Source organism: Aricia agestis, chromosome 3, assembly GCF_905147365.1.
Source record: "Aricia agestis chromosome 3, ilAriAges1.1, whole genome shotgun sequence".
Taxonomy (NCBI): Eukaryota; Metazoa; Arthropoda; class Insecta; order Lepidoptera; family Lycaenidae; genus Aricia; species Aricia agestis.
This window is the reverse complement of record NC_056408.1, coordinates 2,635,901-2,659,307: the sequence shown is the minus strand read 5'-3', so window position 1 is coordinate 2,659,307 and position 23,407 is coordinate 2,635,901. Positions and strand designations below refer to the sequence as shown.

General features: G+C 39.0%; 3 protein-coding genes across 7 annotated transcripts in view; 2 read left to right on the top strand and 1 right to left on the bottom strand.

Moving 5' to 3' along the window:
* Positions 1 to 3,384, top strand: part of LOC121725771 (ankyrin repeat domain-containing protein 17) — a 60,999-nt gene extending 57,615 nt beyond the window's left edge. For 3 of the 4 annotated variants that reach the window (XM_042112876.1, XM_042112874.1, XM_042112873.1), the window contains exons 39-45: positions 180 to 303; positions 472 to 560; positions 670 to 1,020; positions 1,220 to 1,321; positions 1,673 to 1,846; positions 2,365 to 2,550; positions 2,949 to 3,384. In XM_042112876.1, coding sequence (XP_041968810.1) covers positions 180 to 303; positions 472 to 560; positions 670 to 1,020; positions 1,220 to 1,321; positions 1,673 to 1,846; positions 2,365 to 2,550; positions 2,949 to 2,975 — 1,053 coding nt within the window. In that variant the 3' untranslated portion in view covers positions 2,976 to 3,384. The remainder of the gene's footprint in view (positions 1 to 179; positions 304 to 471; positions 561 to 669; positions 1,021 to 1,219; positions 1,322 to 1,672; positions 1,847 to 2,364; positions 2,551 to 2,948) is intronic. The other variant, XM_042112875.1, reaches the window with a different exon arrangement.
* Positions 3,385 to 6,123: 2,739 nt separating this feature from the next.
* On the bottom strand, positions 6,124 to 14,770 carry LOC121725452 (alpha-2-macroglobulin receptor-associated protein). 2 transcript variants are annotated; one of them, XM_042112441.1, is made up of 7 exons: positions 14,564 to 14,770; positions 14,268 to 14,480; positions 10,832 to 11,042; positions 9,877 to 10,047; positions 8,632 to 8,729; positions 7,808 to 7,897; positions 6,124 to 6,455 (listed from the first exon to the last, which is right to left on the bottom strand). In XM_042112441.1, the coding sequence occupies exons 1-7, from the start codon at positions 14,744 to 14,746 to the stop codon at positions 6,324 to 6,326; spliced, it is 1,098 nt and encodes a 365-aa protein (XP_041968375.1). In that variant the 5' UTR covers positions 14,747 to 14,770; the 3' UTR covers positions 6,124 to 6,323. The 2 variants fall into 2 exon arrangements, with proteins under 2 accessions (XP_041968375.1, XP_041968376.1); XM_042112442.1 differs by having other exon boundaries at positions 7,838 to 7,897.
* A 6,795-nt stretch (positions 14,771 to 21,565) lies between these two features.
* LOC121740576 (E3 ubiquitin-protein ligase RNF19B-like) overlaps positions 21,566 to 23,407 on the top strand; it is an 85,421-nt gene continuing 83,579 nt past the window's right edge. Inside the window, exon 1 of the mRNA XM_042133311.1 lies at positions 21,566 to 22,259. Coding sequence (XP_041989245.1) covers positions 22,136 to 22,259 — 124 coding nt within the window. The 5' untranslated portion in view covers positions 21,566 to 22,135. The remainder of the gene's footprint in view (positions 22,260 to 23,407) is intronic.

Below are 23,407 nucleotides of genomic sequence, written 5' to 3'. Positions count from 1 at the left end.
AAGGGGAACCAAAACCTAAATTTTAATAGGATTTAGCGACACTTTCCCTAACTGTAGGTTCCAGAAACAGTGTGGTGTAATATCTGTTTGTTTATAATTGTGCATTATATACTTATTGGGAATTATTACTATGAACAAAACATTGTTTTAAATATATTTTTATTAAATAATGTGTGTAGGTGGACGCGAGCAAGGCGCCAGGGTACCGCGGCGCGGGCGGGGGCGGGTGCTCGCCGTGCTCCCGCACCTCGTCGCACGGCTCCACGCCGCCACCGCAGCAGTACCACCATCCTATGCCGATAGGTTAGTACTCTTGCCAGTAATAAGGTATATAACTTGACTAGTGGACTTTTTCACGATTCCCGTCTATTTATTCGAACCTTATAGCGCGGTTAATGGTTATTATTGGTTAGTGCTAATGGCAAGTGTTAATTTTTTAGTGTTACAATTTGTTATAAAATATGTTAACAGGCAACGCCGTAAACGCTATGGACATGAGTGGATTATCCCGGAATGGACCCATATACCAGGACAACTCGAGAAATGGACACAACATGATGGTAAGTACTTCAATTACGTCTTCTACGTTTCAACGTCAAGTTACTTGTCTTTCGATCGAGAAATAAGATTGTATTAAGCGTCGTTTGATGTTAAACATGAAAATCCCAGCAGGTTTCGATGTCCGGCGGCGTGAACATGAACGTAGCCAGCATGAGCGCTGCCAGCATGAGCGCGGCCAGCATGAGCGCTGCCAACATGAGTGCGGCCAGCATGAGCGCCGCGAACATGAACGCGGCTAGCATGAGTGCCGCGGGGATGGGGTCGGCCAACATGGGCGCCAACATGAGCGCCGCCAACATGGGCGCCGCCAACATGAGCGCGGCGAGCATGAACGCCGCGCTGGGGCTGGGCTACGTGGGCGTGGAGGGCGTGTCGCGGCTCAACCCGCGCGCGCCGGACTTCGCCCAGCGACACCCGCTCCTGCAGCAGCAGCAGCAGCAGCACAAACACGCCGCACAGGTACACATACTGATACAATATGAAAATATAGTAGTCATTGACGAGCCCTGTTTGTCTTCATTGTGATACCGATAATAAAATACACTGGATTAAATGTTATGCAAATAATTCGTTTTCTACATCGTCATCATTAATCATATGATTTTCAGTAAATAATTTCTTATCCTGCTATAATACACGTTGCGTCTATACGTTGCAGCTATTCCCGGGCGTGAGCGGCGCTAACAACCTGAGTTCGCTGCTGTTGTCTTACCAGCAGACCGCGCCCAAGATGCACGCGCCGCCTCATCATCCCTACCAGGTAGTCACCACTTTCTTGTTGATTACATAATGCTATACAATTCACATAAAGATGGACACACAAATATTGTTTTGTACTAGACGTTCTGCGCGGTTCCACAAGCGTAAATAAGAGATTGCACGGAAACCGAACAATTTCTCGCAAAAAAAGTGGCCTATGTCCCCTTGGTCTACTCTATATCCATGCTAAAATACATACAAATTAGTTCAGTAGTTCGTGAGGTTAGCGCGTTCAACAAACTATATAGCTTCTTAATATTATGATAGACAATAATTATTGTCTGTCTTTTAAGACAGTCGTGTCTTGAATGAGAAAAATCCCTTCTTAATTGACGCTGTTGAACATTCACAGTCCCTACTGGAGCGCGGCGTGGGAGTGGGTGTGGGCGTAGGCGGCGTGGGCGTGGGGTGGGGCGAGGAGGAGGAGCGCAAGCCCCGCCCCATCGGCACGGAGCGCGCGTGGAAGCTCACCGCCGCCGACGACTGGCACCCCCACCACCACCGCACCGACCACGATAGATACAAGGTGAGTGTTAGAGCCTGTCCACACAGGCGTTGCGTCGACGCAACGCTGCCGTTTGATGCATAGCCGGCGATACGGGCGCTGCGTCATCGCAGCGTTATTACGAAGCAGTCTTAACGTCAACACCCCCTTCGTTCGTGCTTCGTCTCGGGGGCTGCTGTCCGTCATGTGTGCGTTGCGCGCTGCTGTCACGACGGAGCGCGCCGTGTGAACACCATGATTATTTGTATGTAAAACAACGCAACGGCAGCGCTCCGTCGACGCAACGCTGACGCAAAGTCGTGTTCTGCGTTTGATATAACCCGACCTAGCTACCCATGTCCTCCAGCTGCCTGCGAATCAATTTCCCAGGTTATTCAATAATAAGGAACTTTGTTCCAAAAATGCAGCCTTATTGCCAAGTATTCTGCCAGAAAATATGGAACAGAGCTAGGAGTTACTGTTGAACACCAATTATTTTGCATCGCAGTTTCATCTGCATTAAATCCGACTATATGCTGAAATACAATTTTTGTTGACAGCAACAAGGCGCTCACAACGTGGGCATGTCAAGCGGAGCGGAGTACGGCGCGGGGGGCGCGGCGGGGACGGGCGGGGCGGCGACGGCGGCGGCGCTGTCGCTGATGCACGCGCTGCCACTACACTACCTGCCGCCCGCTGAGCCGCCGCACTGGGACCAGCCGCCGCACCATACGCCTGATAAACAGGTATGAATAGCTTGGTGGACTTGGATTGGCCATAGACGGACCGCAAGTTGCAGTCGGGTCGCGTTGAAATTTGCACCAACCGCTCAAGAACTGCTTGAGCGGTTCGTGTGTTGCGGATATGAATTTAGTATGGAAACTGCAGATTTGCAGTCGGTTTCGACTGCAAGATACAGTCCGTCTATGGCCGGCCTTAGAGCGCTTAGGAAAGACAGTTTTGAACACAAAAAATTTATTCCAAAGACGTAACATTAAACCTTGGTAAGCTCTAGTTAAGACGAATCTTAACTAACGCTTACCAAGTTCCAAATACGCGGGTTACTAATAGTATAGTTAACTGCGCGTACTTGTATAATGGAGGTCAGTGCTTGTATCTAATAACAACTGTTTGTTTGTTACAGCAAGCCTGGAGCAAGTGGACTCACTAGGCCGCAGCCGCCGTATATATAACTGTAACCCTTGGAAACGGTGTAGATATTAGTGACAAAGAATTATATTATAAAGATTACCTATATACATAATAGAGAAATGTCCTATGGAGACCAGCGCGCACGGCCGAAGCGGGCGTCGCCGTTAGACAAATTATAGTTGTTAGAGGCGCCGAGAGCGAGTAGCGCGCCTCCGTAGAGCTGGATGCGATTCGCCGCTGCCTGTTTTGAGTTGCCGCGCGGGCGCCGCCCCTGCCGCCGCCCGCCTCTATTATACATATTTTACACTATATTATGGCATAATACGATATGATTCAGTGAGATGCGCTCGAACGTGACCGATTATTAAACGTGTATTAATAAATTTGCTTGTACATGAAGATTAAATATCATATATTGATGCACTGTATCGCCTGTTTTTAATGCCACCCGTTTATTCGAACTCATTTTTTAGGTTTATTTGGGTAATGTGTATATTTATAAGTAAATTATGACTGAGAACTTGCTATTATCTCGAATATGATAAAGAAGGATATGCGGTAAGTTCTAGGCAAATAAACCGTTATAAAAAATACGTGTGTGTTCTTGAATAGGGCCCGTATTTAGATTTTATAAAATATTGAAACAGTAATGTTCGTAACAGTTTGGATAGATAATGTAGTAACGAAAATGCTACCACTACTACTATTGGACGACTATGAAAACCTTAAAATCAGGAGCCTCTACCTAATTCCTATCCTTATTTTACAAAAGTCAAATTATGGTTTGCTGTAAATTATAACAACAGTTATCTGCTGTTAATTACAGCAAACCAGTGTAAAACTAATTAGTTTTAGGCTCAAATCACACTGGAGCGGAGTCGAAGAGACTTATCATATTTTACGGCCACTATTTATTTTATATTTTTCTATTATTATTAAAGTATAAGCGTCGCCACGCTTCGCCTCTGCCCCAGAGATTAACTCACATAGGAAAATAAAATTTTGTTGAGCAAACAAAGCTCTACGACAAGCTGAAATGTATGTAAAGTGTTGTTTGGACGAGATGTCATTGCATGGTAAGTAGAATACATAACTTTCTATTACTTTCACATAATATCTGGACTCTGGAGCAATGTCGCATGTTAAACTAAAAGTTATATCTGACTCTGTTGTTGTGCCACAATCCACTGATTTGAACTTGTATCTTTTGAAGACAAAGGATGCGACATTTTTGTATGAATAAAATAAAACCAAAAATAATTGATCTAAAATATAATATATTAGAGATTCTTTCACACTTCATATAAAAGTATGTTAAAGTATAAAAAATTAATTCGAAAATACATACCAAAAAAGTGCTACATAAAAAAACTAGTGTACAACCATTTTTAGTCATATTTACTTACAAATATTATTAATAACAATGAAATTATTTTTGACAAATAAATTGGTTTTTACACCCAAAATGTTTAAAACATTAATTGATATAATTCACTAAAGAACATTCATTACATCCAATTTATTATTAACCACAAAATTATACAGTAGTAAAAACTGAACAAGTGCGAGTCGGACTCGCGGTATGTAGGGCTCCATACTAAACAAAAGACTGGCGCAGGGCGCTGTTCTTTACAGAACCCTTACAGGCTACAGCATGCAGCCGCACACACGTTTAAATTGATACAGGCTCCATTTTTAAAGATTTAGTTCCATTTTTACCCCTGATTCCCTAATAAAAACAACATAGAAAAGCCATATTATATTTTCATACATTCTTAAAAATATATTTCTATTCCTTAATTATTATATAAATGCAAATGCTCACTTTATAGAAATGATATCATAGATAGCGTGCAACTTTAATGTTTTACTCCATACAAAAAATAGAGCGAATCTACGAATATCCACATATTAATTTAAAAAAATCCCCCATAAGTAACACAACATAACCCTTGAACAATTCCATACTGTAAGTCCAGTAAGTTTTACATTGCAGCATTGCAATGTCGCAAGGTATTAGGGCCAACGCAAAAACTCGCGCGGGCGCACGCTCGCGTGTGTATATGAAAGATAGTATGGGCGGCGCAGGCGCGTTCGACGGAGCGCGGACGCGGGCGACGACGCTGTCCAATGAATGCCCATACTATTTTTTAACCCCCGACCAAAAAGAGGGGTGTTATAAGTTTGACGTGTCTGTCTGTCTGTCTGTGGCATCGTAGCATCCAAACGGGTGGACCGATTTTGATCTAGTTCTTATTTTGTTTGAAAGCTGACATGATCGAGAGTGTTCTTAGCTATAGTTCATCATCATCAGCCTGCTCATTGCTGGAAAATCACGGTTCATCTGGTCCGTGATAGGCCGCGATTAGCAACTTGCAGTCGTTTGATGGGCTTTATATTTTGATCTGGTTCGTGACACTTATGAATATGATACACATAAATGGAAAGTTGACCTGGTGCTGCAGCATCACCTGGTAATCAATAGGATACCCAACTCCTCACCAACTTAGAGCAGAGGTTTCGTGTTTGGGCTCATTTTAATTGCGTCAACCAGTAAGGCGTAGATAAACAGTATGTATTTGCATGCTGCTGCTGCAGCATCACCTGGATTCTATAGGAGCCGAGCTCCGTATGAACTCAAAGTGGAGGTTTCGTGTTTGGGCTCATATTGACGGCCTCATCCAAGAGGACATTTATAGATGATATTCATTGGGATAATATGATCCTGTTGATAGAAATTATTCTGCACAAGTTTAAAAAGCATAAAATAAAATTAAGAAATAAAAAAAAAACCCGCCAAACAACTTTAAAAAGTAATGAAATAATATTTACTAACTTAAAGTTTAAATAATTCTCAAGTGTAAAGTAATATTTTAGTCCATAATTGTTGTCAAGGTGTGTCGGGGGACCGCTAATATAGATGTTTGATTTCACATAACATCATAGTTTTAGGGCGTCCACTGCGTTAAGCGTGCGCCCGGCGCGGCCACCCGCGAGGCGTGCTTGTTTCATGTCATCCCATAGAGCAGCGCTGCGTTGAACGAGTCAGCCGTCGCACGAAAGACTATGGCGAGCGCACGGCGCAGCCGCCCGCGACGGGCACACGCTCAACAAGTTGTTTGACGGGGTTTTTTTTTTAATTTCTTAATTTAATTTTATCATTTATATACACGCGAGCGTGCGCCCGCGCGAGTTTTAGCGTTGGCCCTTAAGGTACATTTTCGCTGCCTGTTCCTCCCTTGATTAACTCATTTACAAATGCATTGTGACGCCTTGCAACGTTGCAATATCAATTGACTCCGAGTTGAAGCCTATGTTAAGACATGTAAACTCTTTCAATCCACTTGGCACCCTACATTTTTAACAACTACAGCTCCGTGTGGCGCGCCAGTATCCTGCCCTCGAGGTCAGCGTGCATCTTCTCCACTTTCCGCGCGTGTTTCTTGATCATCTGTTGCTGCTCTGCGAAGTGGTCCATCTTGTCACCAGCGGCGGCAACCTGGATATAAGAAAGGTGTTAAACTAGCCTTTCCGCGGTGATGGTCTATACTCTATTCTGTATTGGTGCAAAATTTCATCAAAATCGGTCTAGTAATTTTGGAGCCCTTAACGGAAACAATGCATACATAGCAAACACATCCTTTCTGTTTATACTAGTACGAGCTTTTGCCCGCGGCTTCGCTCGCGTTAAGAAGTATTATTATATACAAACTTTCATCCCCTATTTGAACCCCTTGGGGTTGGAATTTATCAAAATCCTTTCTTAGCGGATGCCTACGTCATAACATCTACCTGCATGCCAAATTTCAGCCCGATCCGTCCAGTGGTTTGGGCTGTGCGTTGATAGATCACTATGTCAATCAGTCAGTCACCTTTGAGTTTTATATATATAGATTAAGGTACAAGAAATAATTAACATCAAAATCTTTGAAAGAAGTGTTAAAGGAAGCCATAGAACTAATGAATTAGTTATAAAAAGGTGAGTAAAAGTAATATTATCTACCATTAGGAAATACGTAGTCGTATCTAGTGTAGTAAACTAATCATAAATAAATAAAAATCAGCCAAGTGCGAGTCGGACTCGCGCACGAAGGGTTCCGTAAATTGTAAAAATTGTGATTTTTGTATAGGAGCCTAAAAGCAAAAAAAAAAACATGTTTTTAGTTTGGGAGCCCCCCTTAGGTATTAATTATATTTTGTTTTTAGTATTTGTTGTAATAGCGGCAACAGATATACACAATATGTGATTTCATAAGTCTACCTATAGCGGTTCTTGAGATTACAGCCTGGAGACAGACAGACGGATGGACGGATGGACGGACGGACGGACAACGAAGTCTTAGTAAAAACTCTTTATATAGGAACGGAACCCTAAAAAATTGGCCAAGTGCGAGTCGGACTCGCGCACGAAGGGTTCCGTACCGGTATAGAGTGAAAGTAGACAAAAAATTGTGTTTTTTTTATGGGAGCCACCCTTAAATATTTACTTTATTTTAATTTTATTATTAATTATTAAAGTACAAATATAATTAAGGATTTTGTGAAAATTTCAAGTGCCTAACTGTTACCATTATTGATTACGAGCAAAAAAGGCCAAAAAAATCACATTTCTTGTAACGGACCCCCCCTTAACTTTATTTTATTTTTAATATTTGTTGTTATAGCGGCAACAGACATACACAATCTGTGAAAATTTCGGAAGTCTAGCTATAGCGGTTCTTGAGTTACAGCCTGGAGACAGACAGACAGACAGACATCGAAGTCTCTCAGTAATAGGGTCCCGTTTTTACCCTTTGGGTATGGAACCCTAAAAAAGGCATAGCAAATAAAAGTAAAAACAAAAAGGCGAACCTTAGTGTGATGTTTGTCTACATTGCTTACGTGATCGGCGTGCAGTGTGCGCAGCTTGAGTAGCCGGCTCTCGTAGTGGTGCAGCTCCACCTAGATAAATAATTGTTATTATTGTTGACTAGATGACGCCCGCAACTCCGTTGCGCCAAAATTAGTTTATCTTGCGAGAACCGTACATTTTCCGGGACAAAAAGTATCCTATCTCCTTTCCTGAGACTCAAAGTATCTCCACACCAAATTTCAGCAAAATCGGTTCAGCGGTTTGGGCGTAAAGAGGTAACAGACAGACAGACACACTTTCGAATGCATAATATTAGTATGGAAATTGGAAGTATGGATATAGTCCTAAAGGTTATAACATCGCATAACCCGAGATAGCAATGTTCTCGAGAGAGAGAAGAGATGAGTTTCGTTCATAAAGTTAATATATCTAGCGTAATAGAGAAACAAAGGCCTGAGCAAGAGAGATGTCACTATCAGCAACACTGCGTGGTAAAAAGAGACGTGTGATACATGACAGCAGCACTCTTTTTTTGACGTCCAGTCGGCACGTGCCGCACGTTGACAATTTAATCTCATAGAATTCATGTTCAATCATGCTTGTGTAAGTGTAATACGTACACATATTTTTCACACAGATGAAAACCAATTTTGGTGTCGTTTGACAGCTCGAGATTGTTGCTCTATTCCGCTAGGTATATTAACTTTATGGTTTCGTTATAAATTTCTAAAGCATGTGCATTGACGATACGTCCAAAATTTCCAAAAATCCACAACAAGATAGTATTAATTCAATGACTTTCATACGATCTGTTATCAAATACCTTGATTGAAGCCAGTTCATCAGTGGTGAAGTTAGCTGCTGCTGCCAGCTTCCACAGGCCCTGTACTTTCGGTTCAATGAACTCCTTGTTGTTTGGACCTAAAATAAATAAGTACCTATTAAAATTGTTTATATCCATGTGGCCAAATACTGCGTGAAATTTTAATGGTTGTTTTCCCGCAAGTAAAATGATTATATCTTAGTAGTACAATAGATTTGTGAAGTTTTTTTTTTATTCAAATCGTAAATAAAATTCGGCCGGGTCATAGCCGCTCGCGCCTATCGGCATAAAGTTGCCATAGTACGTCATACAAAATATTTTTAATTTTCAAAAAATAACTTGCATGATTCAATAGTACTACTATAGGTAAATCGTTCTGCTGCGGGAAAACAACCACTAAAATGTCACGTTGTATCTTATATCTTTAAACGAGCAATTCTTGTATCTTGTATATATATTATATATATTTATAATTGGAATCGGCTCCAACGATTTTCAGTATATAGGGGGTTTCGGGGGCGATAAATCGATCTAGCTAGGAATCATTTATAGAAAATGTCATTTTATTCGTGTTTTATCGAATACTGAGCAAAGCTAGCAAATAGCTAGTAATCTTTATGTCTTAAACATGCCATAACTCCCAATAGAGAACCATAATAGCAGTTTGAACTAATTTTTATTTGTTTAGGTTTCGTCACAACATAAATAGTAAGTTTTTTAACCTATCAATCCCCAAGCGGCACCCGGCTGTCGCATAACAATTGAAAACCTACTGTATCTGCGATTCCCACGATCGAGGTATTAAGAGCGTCGAAATACAATACTTACTATGTTCAAGAATTATCAAAAAATAAAATTGAAATATATGTATTTTGCAACCACGCAATTCTTCATTTCATCCAATTCCTCAAAATTATCTCTATTGAGAGTGACACAGTTACGAAATATGAATCATTGTTACAATGTTTGTGTTATAATCAAAAAGGTGAAAGGTTATCTATCTATAAAGCTGGATGGCTCCTGAATAGGATTATTACAACTTCAATGAGCTGGTAATATAAGAAGTACCAACTATGAGGGCCCACTAGCCTGTGTCTGTCTGTTTATTATGTTTTCTGACAGTTACCACTAATTTGGATGAGAATTTGTCCTGCCAAAAGACATGGGACAAAATTGGGCAACATCAATCACTTCATAATACTTACTTTCACTATATTAACCAAAAAGATTTACAAAAACTTTTACCTTTAGCAGCAATTCTCTGGAGTCTGTCATACCCGTCTCTCAAACTTCTGTGTTTTTCCCTCACGAGGTTTGCTTTGTCTAGAAAATCCTTACTCAGATTCTCACCATTGTCCTTTTCGTAATTGTAATTTATTTCATTGAATTTCTCAACCTCATCTTCATTTATAGCATCTAAACAACAGAATAAAAATTGTAGTTAAATATTAACTTTGCAGTGAATTGTTATCAATGTAAATGTCAAAAGAACAATGGCCAAATCGTACCAGGTGGGCGGTGGCGTCCCGATATGCCATTAGTAGCAAAAATTCCCTAATATTTTAAGGCATCGAAAATCATTAGAAATGTGTCTATAAATAGCCACAAAAAAAAGATCAATATATTTTAGTTTCGTTATGGTCTGACAGCCGGCGATCATTCGCATTCGTTCTATTATTTGGGTAATACTCTAGGAAAAATTGAAATAATTAGAAACGAGATCGCCGAATATACACTTGTAGGCCACACCGCAGTCGGGAAAAAGGTAGTTCTTAAGTCTAACCTCAAAATAATTGTAAACGTTATTAATTATTATAAAAAATCGTGGCTATTTAGACATAATTCTCAAACGGAATTATGTTTAGAGCATAAGAACAACCAAATCTAACTATAGTTTATTTTGGGACATCAAAAATAAAAGTCGAGTCCAGCTCCTATACAAATTTGGCCATGATTCTTTACCAATTTGCCAATAAAAGTAAAATGAATAAAATAACTTTTTTAATGTTGAGAGTTTAGACAGTCATGTGTACCATCTATTTGGGGACTAGCCTTGCGACATAGTAATCCTATGTAAAATAAATTTACATAGATTACTCACTGCAAAATAAATAAGTATGGAATAATATAGTATTTCATGAACATAATATAGTACTGAATGAATGCAAAAAGTCATGCAATAAGAAGTTATGTGACATACTTTTATATTCCTCCTTATCTTTGGTGTCTACATTGGCCAGTAGGTCATAATATTGATCAATTTTCTCCTGGTGATGGGTAAACTCTTCCCTTAATGCGGAGAGCTCCTCACTAGTAAACCCTGATGCTTCAGCCTTAGCCCAAAGCATATTTAACTTTTTGTCTTTGAACAAGCTCTTGTTAATGTAATCCTCATTTGCAGAGTTGTAGGCCTATAAAAATTTGGTTCTGCAGTAAGTAATATGGACTTTTGTCAGTACAATGAGAGCACCCAAGTTCATGTGAGCCCATAAACAACTTAATATGTAGAATATTATGTCTGTTTGGGTGGTTTCACAAAAATAGGGAAACTTCGTTTCCGAAGCACATTTCAGTTAAAATCAATACTAATTGTTTAATACCACAATTGCTAAATAATAGTTTACAATGTGTTTAATTTATCCCCCAAATTATGTTAAAAATAACATTATATTATATATTTAAAATCTGTTTTATATGTCCCAAATGTCAGGCCCTAGGCGTGCCCGTTCTCCGAAATTTTGTGTTTAGGAATTCATATTTAAAAAAGTACTATGTTTTTACTTATTTTTATTAATATTTTTTAAAATGTTTAAGTACTCGCAGCTAATTATGTGAGTATTTTGTAGTAAAAATAAATAATAATTATTTTTTCTCGAATGAGTTTTTTTTTTTATTTCGTCCCCCTAGCATTATCAGGGCTATTTATTTTCTATTTGTCTATAAATACATACAATTTGTCTAATCAGCCTTTGATGTACTTAACAATTATGTTCACTAATTATAATTTGTACAAAATATGATACGAGGGCTGCTATTTATGTATCCGGAACTGGCCACTTACAAGAACAATATTTAAAAAGTAATTACAACATTTGAAAATAGAACTCTTTGGTTGAAGAATACATTTTGTTTCATGTGACTGTCAATTATTTTTCCATTGTGGCGTCATTTTGAAAATTGCGTGTCTTCATTTGCCATGGATTTAACGCGTGAACATTTTCGTGCAATGATTTACTACGATTTTCGGCGTGGGCTAAATCAACAACAGTGCTTTATTCAACTCACCGCAACTTTTGGAGATGAAGCACCATCAAAAACCACTGTTTATCACTGGTACAGTGAGTTTAATCGTGGGCGGTCTATGCTCACGGATGAAAATAAAGAAGGTCGCCCAAAAACAGCTGTTGTCCCACAAAATATAGATGCTGTGCGGGAACTAATAATGCGTGATCGTCATGTTACATATCGCGAGATAGAGGCGTCCTTAGGCATAAGTATGACGAGCATACATAAGATATTACACGAACATTTGGCTGTAAAAAAAATATGTTCGCGTTGGATTCCGCACAACTTGACAATCGATCAAAAACGGGCTCGTGTCGATTGGTGCAAAAAAATGATAAAAAAATACAACCGTGGTACGTCAAAAGCCGTTTATAATATCTACACAGGTGATGAATCTTGGATCTATGCATATGACCCCGAAACTAAACAACAGTCAACGGTGTGGGTGTTCCAAGATGAGCCGAAACCAACAAAAGTTACTCGTGCAAAAAGTACTTTGAAGCAAATGGTCGCCTGTTTTTTTGGAATTAATGGACATGTGGCTACAGTGCCATTAGAGAATCGTAAAACGGTTAATTCTGAATGGTATACGACCATTTGTTTACCAGAAGTCTTTGAAGAAATAAGAAAGGACAACCGACAACGCAGAATCATATTACATCACGACAATGCTAGCTGTCACACCTCAGCTGAAACAACTCAGTTTTTGGAGGGTCAAAAGATCGAATTGACTGGTCATCCGCCGTACAGCCCTGATTTGGCACCTAACGATTTCTTTTTATTTCCATACGCGAAGAACAAATTACGTGGTCAACGTTTTTCGAGCCGCGAAGAGGCTGTTGATGCGTTCAAAATGCACGTTTTGGAGATACCTCAATCAGAATGGAAAAAGTGCTATGAAAATTGGTTCCAGCGTATGCAAAAGTGTGTCGATCATCGCGGCGAATATTTTGAAAAGCAATAAAACCATATTAAATGATATATGTTTGTTTCTTTTTTTAATTCCGGATACATAAATAGCAGCCCTCGTAGATGTCCAATATAAAATACACGATGTATCATGTAATTAACAATACACGATGTAATTAAAAAATACAATAAATGATTCCACTAATAAAAACAAAATATAAAATAAAATACAATTAAAATGTCAAATAATAAAACAACGGCACAAATATAAAACCAAGAGTACAGAGACTATCCTAATAGCACAGCTTAAAATTAGAACCTAATTATTATTATCACACAAAATACTACCGTTACGCTTATTTACTCGAATGAGTTCTCGAATGAGTTTAGTGTCCTCAACTTTTTCCGCCAGGTCCTAGCCACTTACGAATTTTAAAATTTCGGGGTTTTTGCATTGCATTAGGGGTTTAAAGTTGTCAGTCCCTAGATGCCTAAATTAGCAAAACTCTAAAAATTTCTGGCCCTTTTAGATAAGACACAATTAATTGATCACCTATCATGTACACTAACAGGGAATTTGATAACAAATAAAATATGATGAGGACAAAATACCCTCAAAAGTTGCCCTTGTGGCGGTACCCACAATTCGCCTAATATTCCTGCATCGCGCTATCAAAAGTTTCGGAGAACGGCAAGATATACAACATCTGAAATGACGTCAGTGGGCTTCGGCCTGACCGAGCATGCTATCTCGCTCGGTCGGAAGATCTTCCTTTTCTGCCGCCACGAACAACGTTAAATTGGTGACCACCGACAAGAACACGCATCCTTCTGGACATCAATCATCATCAACACTCCCCCCCCCTCCGCACCACGTCAGCAGACATCAAGCATAACCGGGTCGCCTCGACCATAAGCCGCGTTAGGCTTCCGCGCTGGTCGAACCCGTGTCTGGCTTGAACGGGGCAGCCATAGGCTACAACGACCGGTCAGCAAGCAGAGCACGGGGTCCCTCTCCTGGTCATTGCACGCGTAGCTTCGGCCCACACCTGACCACACAAGCGCATCGAAGAATACCACAGGTCTTCGGGGGGGAGTGATGTGGCGGTACCCACAATTCGCCTAATATTCCTGCATCGCGCTATCAAAAGTTTCGGAGAACGGCAAGATATATACAACATCTGAAATGACGTCAGTGGGCTTCGGCCTGACCGAGCATGCTATCTCGCTCGGTCGGAAGATCTTCCTTTTCGGCCGCCACGAACAACGTTAAACCCTATTTTTGTGAAAGCACCCATTTATATATTGTGTGGACTGTGAAAGCCTCAATACCAGTTATAATTTTTTTGTTCTAGGGTTTAAAATTCATAAGGTGATAGGTATGTTATGTAATTAATAGTTTTTCATTTTATAATTATTGTAACAAATTTGATCGGACTTACCTCATTTTCCTTTTGTCTGCCCAGAGTGTTATCTTCAAAATGTTCACTAAGGCCGTACACATTTATGAGATTAGATAGTTTCCGTCTAAGTTCAGCTTCTTTCAAACCCTCTTTGTCTCCGCCCTCACTCTTTACTCTCTTATACAGGATCTCCTCCTTATCATGCAGCATCAGATCGCTATATAGAGACTTTAACTTTGGCTCTGTTAGTCGCTAAAGGACAAGAAGTTCAGTTGTAGTTTCGCTACTAAAAATTTATGGTAAATGACAATTCTACCGGTGTTTATAAAGCTTACCTGTTGCGCTTTAGTCCACAATAAATTGAGCTTGTTCATCCTAAATGGTTTTTGTAATGTCCTAAAGTTTACAACCTCATTAGTGGTAGTCTTTTTTTCGTTTGCTGAGCGTGAATATTTATTTTCCCCGTTAACACATACAACAGAGAATAGTAAAAAAACACATAAAATATAACGATACATTTTTATTAAATTAGGAAAAACAATTTCAATTTTCAAAGATTTTCGACCTTCTTCTTCTTTTTTAGAAGAAGAAGGAAGAAGAAGGTCGACCTTTTCGACACAAAACCGCAGTGTCAACTGTCAACTGTGAAAGATTTTTTTTTTCATATAATGGCACTTCGGCTATAACCATGGCCAGTGTCGAGTATAATATTATGGCGGTTCAAGTTTATACGTGGGAGAGCCATGCTTCAGCACGAATGGGCCGGCTCGACCGGAGAAATACCACGTTCTCACAGAAAACCGGCGTGAAACAGCGCTTGCGCTGTGTTTCGCCGATTGAGTGAGTTTACCGGAGGCCCAATTCCCTACCCTATTCCCTTCCTTACCCTCCCCTATTCCCTTCCCTTCCCATCCCTACCCTCCCCTATTACCCTATTCCCTCTTAAAAGGCCGGCAACTCACCTGCAGCTCTTCTGATGCTGCGAGTGTCCATGGGCATGAAGTTTAAAACTCAAAGTTCGATTTTCATTTAGTAAAAATTATTTTATAACAACTCTTTCAAAAATTGTAAATTAGTGGATTAATTATTGAAAAACGAAAGGTAAGCCATTGTAAAATGTAAATATAACCGTAAATTGATAAATTGAAGCAAAACATAACTATGTCATACTAATACCGTGTTCTAATACAAAGTATGTCATAGTGATTATTTGCATATTTGTATAATAATTTACAACTTAAACTTTAATAATATGAAAAAGATAGATTATTATTTCATGGAAAATATTATAATGTATCAGTATGTATGCAGTTAATTTCGAAAGTGTTGAAATGTGTCTATTGATTTATTGTAGTAATTAATTACACGTTAAGGTTATTAACTATAATAATTTATGTATGGAAATGTAATAAATGAAAAACTTTTCATTAATTTCAGATTTTTAGGTCCCTGTACTAGTTTGCAACATTTTAGTCTGTAGAATGTAGGCAATGGTTGATAACTTATCAATTCTCTTATCTTATCAATGATAAGGAGATTTAAGGAGGAGGAGAAGGAAGGTATGGGATAATAAATGATCAGATTCTTCACCTTATATTTTTTAAATTCGATAAAAAAGTACTTACATCACTAAACGTTAAATCTACTAATTTCTATATTGATTAAATAATATCGAAAATCAAGCCATGTTATATTACTATTCTATCACAAATCTTATTTATTGTCTAATTATTAACTAAAGTAGCACATACGAAGTCAAGCCATCGGTAAAATAACAAACATTTTAGTAAAAATATAAACGTCCCGATCCAAGGACAAACTATTTTAAATTTCTTCACTTTTTTGACGGACTATAAATTAATTAAAAAAAAAGCAAATTGTTTGAAAAATTTGACCGTTATATCCATATTTTTTTCGCGATATATCGAGATCGATATTGATATTTTTTCAAATATCAATGTATCGATATATCGATATTTTCTTTCAATTTCGACATCCCTATAATACGACACTTTTACAGTTTATGTACAGTCGGAGAACCGGAACATAAAATGGCGGACCGGCCACAGTATTTTGATTTGGTAGAGACCATTATGCAGCGTCCACTTATAAAAGTTAATGCTATATATACTCATAATCTGTGGTGTTGACTTAAGTTTAGTGTCTATGGTAGTTGCTGTATGGGCAACCATTGACTTTTATAAGTGGACTCGGCATAATGGTCTCTACCAAATCAAAATACTGTGGCCGGTCCGCCATTTTATGTTCTGTTTCTCCGAGGTACATAAACTGTCAAAGTGTCGTATTATAGGGATGTCGAAATTGAAAGAAAATATCGATATATCGATACATCGATATTTGAAAAAATATCAATATTGGTCTCGATATATCGCGAAAAAATAGGCACTTGAAATGTTCACAAAATACTCAGTTGTATACATACTTTAATAATAATAATAATTGATGGTAAAATTAAAATAAACTGTTAACACTTCGTGCGCGAGTACAACTAGTATTTGTCCGATTTTTTGGTAATTTTTGCCCGATATCAATAATGGCAACTTAAATAATAATTAATAAACTTAAAATAAATTAAATAGTTTTATTAAAATTAAGGAGGCTCCTATATAAAAAAAACCATATTTGCCTATTTTGTCTCTATGTACTATAAAACATAGAGACAAAATAGGCAAAAATGATATTTTTTATTGTATAAAAAAATCATTTTTGATATCAATATAATATATAATATAACAGGACGCTCACTTATAACATGTTAGTTTATCGATGTCCTCGACAAATATCAACCGAGTGTCCCATCACTATAGACCGCCATGTTTAGTTCTTGGCAATATGGCGCCGGCCACACTTTTTTGTAGTTATGTCGCCTCCATCTGTTTCCTTATTCATTGTGGGCAACGCTCCCTTTGCCTGTCCCGACCGGGACGAATTAAAAAAAATGTCTATGGTAGTATACCCAGAAATCAGGGTGACCATATTTTTTTTTTTTTTTTGTTTTTTATTTTTTATTATTAAATAAGGGGGCAAACGAGCAAACGGGTCACCTGATGGTAGGCAACTACCGTCGCCCATGGACACTCGCAACATCAGAAGAGCTGCAGGTGCGTTGCCGGCCTTTTAATTGGGTATACGCTCTTTTCTTGAAGGTTTGCAGGTCGTATCGGTCCGGAAATACTGCTGGTGACAGTTCATTCCAGAGTTTTACAGTGCGCGGCAGAAAGTTACGCGAAAAACGCACTGTGGAAGACTGCCACTCATCAAGGTGATGAGGATGGTATGTTTTTCGCGTGGGACGATAGCGAAAAGTTGCAGGTGGTATGATTCCGAACAATTCCTCAGAGCACTCCCCGTGATACAACCGATAGAGGATGCAGAGTGAAGCAACATCTCGGCGTAATTCCAGGGGGTCCAAGCTGTTTGAAACACTATGGCAGTCAACAATTCGAGCAGCCCTTCGTTGGATACGATCCAGAGGGAGCAGTTGGTATTTTGGCGCCCCTGCCCAGAGATGAGAACAATATTCCATATGAGGCCGAACCTGCGCCTTGTAGAGTTGTAGGCGTTGGTCCGGACTGAAGTACTGTCTCGCTCTGTTAAGAACGCCAATCTTCTTCGAGGCTAATTTGGCCTTACCCTCAAGATGATATCGGAACTGGACTTCACTCGATATGTTGACGCCAAGTATCTCAATGCTAGGGGAGATGGTTAAAGATGTGCCCTCGAAACGAGGATAAACGACCATTGGTGACTTTTTAGTGGTGAACGCGCAGACTTGTGTCTTGGCGGGGTTGAATTGGACTAAGTTACGTCTACCCCATTCAGAGACCTTCTCCAATGAATTCTCCACCTTAGACACAAGTTCGTTTCGACTCTCAGTGACATTTTGCCGAGAAATATTAGGGGAGCCGGTATATACAGCATCACCTGTACTATCATCCGCATAGCAATGAATGCCTTTGGTTTGTAACATGTCATTGATATGCAGTATGAATAGAGTAGGCGATAGCACACAGCCCTGAGGGACACCAGCATTAACAGACTGAGTTTCCGAGCATTCGCCGTCAACTACGACCTTTATGCTTCTGTCTGCTAAGAAACTAGTGACCCACTTACATAATTTCTCGGGCAGCCCGTATGATGGAAGCTTTGATAGCAGCGCTTTATGCCAAACCCGATCGAAGGCCTTCGCAATGTCCAAACTAACAGCCAATGCCTCTCCCTTCGACTCAATTGCCTGAGCCCAACGATGAGTCAGGTATGCCAAGAGATCACCAGCCGAGCGACCCTTACGGAACCCGTATTGTTTGTCGCTTAGCAATCCCTGGCCGTCCAAGTATCGAAGAAGCTGGCTATTGATAATGGATTCCATTATCTTCGAGAAGAGAGAGGTTATAGCGATTGGTCTGTAGTTGGAAGGATTTGAGCGATCACCTTTTTTGGGGATCGGGTGCACCAAGGCTGTCTTTCAGGAAGCCGGGACGATGCCAGTGGAATAGGAGAGCCGAAAAAGACGCGTCAAGACCGGAGCCAACTCTGGAGCACACTTTTTCAACACAATAGGCGGGATTCTGTCAGGCCCACTCGACTTTTGGATATCAAAGGAACAGAGGGCTTTTCGCACTGAGCGCTGATGAAACCGTATATCCGACATGATGCTCGTGCATCGCGGTATGGTCGGCGGTTTCTGCCCCCCGTCATCCAGGGTCGAGTTTGACGCAAAGAGCTTGCCCAGAAGATCGGCTTTGTCTTTTGCGTCCTGGGCCAACGATCCATTTCCTACGTGTAGGGATGGTAGGGTTGGCTTGCAGAAATTTCCTTCAATAGCTTTGGCCAGAGACCAGAATGCACGGGTTCCCGAGGGGAGGCGCTCAAGTCTCTTGCCAATTCTATTGACGTGCTGTTGCTTTGCCCGAGTAATCTCTTTCTTGAGGGAGGGGTTTAATATCTAAAGCGCTTATTCCACTTGTCCTATTTAGAAGTCCTAGCTAGGATCCTATATAAGAGACTAATTAGTTCGCTTCTTATTCCACTTGTCCTAATTTAGTGGCTAAATCAGTTGTCATTTTGGTCAGACGTCTTCTTAATGGCTCCAGTTCTATCAAAGCAACAAAAAATTGGTCTTCTCATAGGCTTAGCTGTTGGCTCAATGAAAATAAAAATAAATAAAAGGCGAAAAAGATGGTTGAAAGAATTTTTGCTCCACGTAAAATTATGAATTATGAACTACTTGGAACCAGCAGATTTAAGAAATTACCTACGAATGGATTCCAGATCTTATAACATAATATAAATCGACTTTAATACAGATTTAGCAGTTCCCACTACAGATAAAAGGTTGAAACCATCTGGCAACACTGATTTAGTCATTTAGGAGCCACATTTTTTTCCGATTTAGGATCCTAGCTAGGATCCTAGCTTTCTAAATGTTATTCCACTTGACTAAATTTTTTAGAATCCTAGCTAGGACTTCCTAAATAGGACAAGTGGAATAAGCGCTTAAGCGCTAGTTCCTTTTCTCGCCACGTTCATAAACAGCCTTGTCCGAGAACTGTACTTCTCTTGTGTGGTAACTGGTATCGTGGGTGATAGTTATTATTGGTGGTGGCTTTATACTAACAACTATCTGGTGGTGGCATTATACTAACAACTGGTGTGGTGGTGTGGTGATGAAGCGAAAATATGAAAGAGGGTATAGAGCGCGGGAGCAAGATCCAAAACTATCGTCGTGGATCTCCAAAGCCAAAGATGATCGAGACTCCTTTTTTATGACCGAGTAGGTCGGACCTATAGTCCGTCAAGAAAGTGAAGAAATTAAAAAGTGGCAACATCGTTATGTCACTGTCATCCCTTTTTTCTGAGATTGATTTGAAAAGGATGACACTACGATGTTGCCACTTTTTAATTTCTTCACTTTTTTGACAGACTACCTATAACTTGATACGCTTTTTACTCATATACACCGATACAAGGCTCTCTCCTATAGTCTATAATACGATAAGCCAGGTTTTTTTTCATACTTTAAAACAACAGTAAAAAAGTTGGCAGTATTTGGGCATTTTTTACTACAGGCTTTGGCAGGTTTTGGCAGTTTTTTGACCAAAGTATGGCGGGATCTGTAATTTAAATATGGTCACCCTGCCAGAAATGTCATTGCATATACTAGTAATCTGTGGTCCATATATACTAGTAATCTGTGCTGTGGTCATTGCGCAAAGAGAATGTCATTTATTACGTAACAAGAGGTCGGACTTAGAAGAAAAAAAATTAACATTTATTATTTTTTTTAAATTGAAACTAAAGTTAAAATTTTTAAGTGCAAAACCTTCCACTCTAAACATACCAAAAATAATAAAAAAAAGAAATGAGGTCGAATAAATGTTTTATTTCAATAAAAATTATTGTACATAGCTAAATAAACACAAAACAATAAAACAGATTTAATCCACAAGGTTTAGGCAACAAATCCGTCCACTGCTTACGCTCCGATTCCGATCCAGTGGACGCGCATCTTTATACATACACACATAAGTATTATTACTTTGTTTTGTTACACCCTGTACATACGACAGCTGAAATATATCGCGTGAGCTCAGGCCAGCTGTATACCACCTCACTTGATCAGAGGATTTTCCCTTAGTGGCCGCACCTCTCATAATCCCATACCTTCCTTCTCCTCCTCCTTAAATCTTCTTAACAACCATTGCCTGCAGACTAAAATGTTGCAAACTAGTACAGGGACCTAAAAATCTGAAATTAATGAAAAGTTTTTCATTTACTACATTTCCATACATAAATTATTATAGTTCATAACCTTAACGTGCAATTAATTACTACAATAAATCAATAGACACATTTCAACATTTTCGAAATTAACTGCATACATACTGATACATTATAATATTTTCCATGAAATAATAATCTATCTTTTTCATATTATTATAGTTTAACTTGTAAATTAATATACATATATGCAAATAATCACTATGACATACTTTGTATTAAAACACAGTATGACATAGTTATGTTTTGCTTCAATTTATAAATTTACGGTTATATTTACATTTTACAATGGCTTACCTTTTGTTTTTCAATAATTAATCCAATAATTTACAATTTGTGAAAGAGTTGCTACAAAATAATTTTCACTAACTGAAAATCGAACTTTGAGTTTTAAACTTCTTCTTCGTCTTTTTTATCAACCAATCACAGTCGATCTTGCTTAAAAATTGCACAGATTATCCAACTTAATTTAGTTGCTACGTTTAATTTGGAACCCAATTTTTTTTTTGTTCGAAAGTTTCACCCACCTGGTCATTGCGCGCCATCGTTTCTACTTTCTGCACGTATTTTCGTTACGGTATTTGAAATATAAATTTGTGCTTGTGCACGTCTTGTACATACAATTAGTGAAATGTGAATAAATTTACGAAGCAAACGCACATAATACTACAACCTACGACAACACTAGTTGTATTCTAGTGCATACTCGTGCCATACATGGGACGTTTGTGTCACTGCTCTGCATATGTATGCAATCAGTGCATTTGTTTTGATAGAAAAAATATTAACCCTGTATCGTCTGCTTTGTGCACTTATCGAGTAAGGGATAACGAAATAGTTTTTTTCTACCCTTATATATATCGGTAATCTTCGACTGTTTGTTCAAACATTGAGCCCATCGCTATCCTCGTACTGTATAAATATCGTAGAAGATCGCGGCCATGTACGATTCAATTTGACCATCGGTACTTTCTCTCGCTGATGCGTTCATTACTCAATAGTCGGTCGCGTAAAGCCGGAGCGGTCGCCGATGGTAGCGGTAGTGCATGAGCGGCGTCTCGGACCCCAGGATTCTCGTGTAGTGTGATGTGCATAAACGTGTTGTGATGGTGGAACGCGAGGGGATGAGGCGCGGGGGCTGCGGCTGGGGCAGCGGTGTGCTGGGGCGCTGGTCCCTGCGCCGGCTGCTGCTGGACAGCCCTCTCGTCGGCAGGAGGCTCGCTAACTCAGGTACGTGTTTACTCGTTGACTGAAACCGATTGTTACCAGGAAATTCGGGCTAAATTTAGATCCTGTAACAACCGTTGATGAGGATAAATCAAATAGGTCATTGCCACCAGCTCCGGCTGAACAGAATGACCTCTATTTCTCACTGACATTGTTATTAATCAACTCATAATTTGTGCTAAGTATAGAGCTCAGCTGACTGTTTAAATGTCTTCATAACACTTTATTCTTTGTGTAAAAATCTGCAGGTGTTCTTTGTCTGTGAGAACTGTTATACCTGCTATGCTGTTTCCTTGTATTATTGTTTTTAAATATTTAAACAATTGTGCTATTTTTTATTTTTGCATCATAAATACAATTATTTATTAATGTTAACAACAACTATTACAAATATTAGGAAAAAATCATTTAAAACATGAAATATTTAAATCACTGTACAAATGATGTCACTATACTATCATAAAGTATTTGTTTGTAAAAATAAATAATTTACAGTGTGGCCAAGATTATCCAAACTTTGAATAACCAACACATCACTCAACAACTTTTCATCCTCTGCATTCCTATTACTCAAGAAAGGCCCTAGAGACAATTTAATTTATGAAGTACTGGACAGTTTAATTTAAAAACAGGAAGTAGTGATGACATCAAAACTACATCATCATCACTTCATTGAAATATTATAGTAAAATCCAGGAAAGGTTTGATATTTAAAGTTTTTTTGTTTTCTCATACATTTCTTTAAAATATGAAACATTAAACTAAAATACAACACTTTCCTCAAGTTTGCCATATACGCTTACTTTCCAGAAATTATTCCTAACCAGCAACACTATAAATTTGTGGCGGTACCCACAATTCGCCTAACATTCCTGCATCGCGCTATCTAAGTTTTCTTAGCGTGAGTGTTTTCGCGAAATTCCTTTCGTTTATCAAATAATCCTACGACATATATACGACAGCTGAAATACAGACCACCTCGCTCGGTCGGAAGATCTTCCTTTGTGGCCACCTGCACTCATTATTCCCACAAATTGATGCAATAATACAGGGTGTTTTTTTTGCGATTTTTTCTTACCTTCTACTTAACTTTTTTCTCCCATGATTTTGAGATTTTTCGTCATACAATAAAACTTTTCAAGCCCTTTCAT

What these genes read in the sequence shown, in the direction of transcription:
- LOC121725452 (XM_042112441.1), bottom strand. Translation starts at nt 14,746, where the DNA reads ATGTATCGTTATATTTTATGTGTTTTTTTACTATTCTCTGTTGTATGT. An exon ending in AGATAAGGAGGAATATAAAA is followed by an intron (nt 10,048 to 10,831) that starts GTATGTCACATA and finishes TCTGTTGTTTAG; the next exon opens with ATGCTATAAATGAAGATGAG. An exon ending in ATGAACTGGCTTCAATCAAG is followed by an intron (nt 7,898 to 8,631) that starts GTATTTGATAAC and finishes TTATTTATCTAG; the next exon opens with GTGGAGCTGCACCACTACGA.